Consider the following 461-nt stretch of genomic DNA (forward strand, 5'->3'; position numbering starts at 1 on the left):
CCTATGGAATGTCCCCATAAAACATGGAAACACAACATGTGTGAGTGTGTGTGTGTGAGTGTGTGTGTGTGTGTGTGTGTGTGTGAGTGTGTGTGGTGATGTTTCTCTAACATTCTGCCCAGGGTTTGTTCTAAACCTCTAACAATAAATATTAAACTTCTGCACATTAGTCCATTTACGCTTTATACTGTAGATAATTTCAGTCTTTGGTGTGCATATCTTTTTAACTTGTATTGAAAGAATGTTTCATTCGGAACGTGAAGGTGGCTGGCGTCACTCGATTCCTCAGTGCGTCTCACGCTCTTACTGTGTCTCAGTCCCAAACAGCAGGCGAAGATGGCAGAGTATTGCCGATCAATATTTGGAGACGCATTGCTCACAGACTCACTGGAGAAATACCCCGTGAGTGAAAAACCGATATCAACACACACTCACACACTCTCTCTCTCTCTCTCTCACAC

The 461-nt window shown here is 43.4% G+C and overlaps 1 protein-coding gene across 1 annotated transcript in view; it reads left to right on the forward strand.

The window, feature by feature from the left end:
* LOC107712192 (1-phosphatidylinositol 4,5-bisphosphate phosphodiesterase beta-1-like) overlaps window positions 1-461 on the forward strand; it is a gene marked incomplete at its 5' end in the record, with an annotated part of 26475 nt that overhangs the window by 5397 nt on the left and 20617 nt on the right. Inside the window, one exon of the mRNA XM_016517352.1 lies at window positions 318-402. Within this exon, the coding sequence (XP_016372838.1) occupies window positions 318-402 (85 nt within the window). The remainder of the gene's footprint in view (window positions 1-317; window positions 403-461) is intronic.

Source organism: Sinocyclocheilus rhinocerous, unplaced genomic scaffold, assembly GCF_001515625.1.
Source record: "Sinocyclocheilus rhinocerous isolate Xijiao unplaced genomic scaffold, SAMN03320098_v1.1 scaffold2764, whole genome shotgun sequence".
Classification (NCBI taxonomy): domain Eukaryota; kingdom Metazoa; phylum Chordata; class Actinopteri; order Cypriniformes; family Cyprinidae; genus Sinocyclocheilus; species Sinocyclocheilus rhinocerous.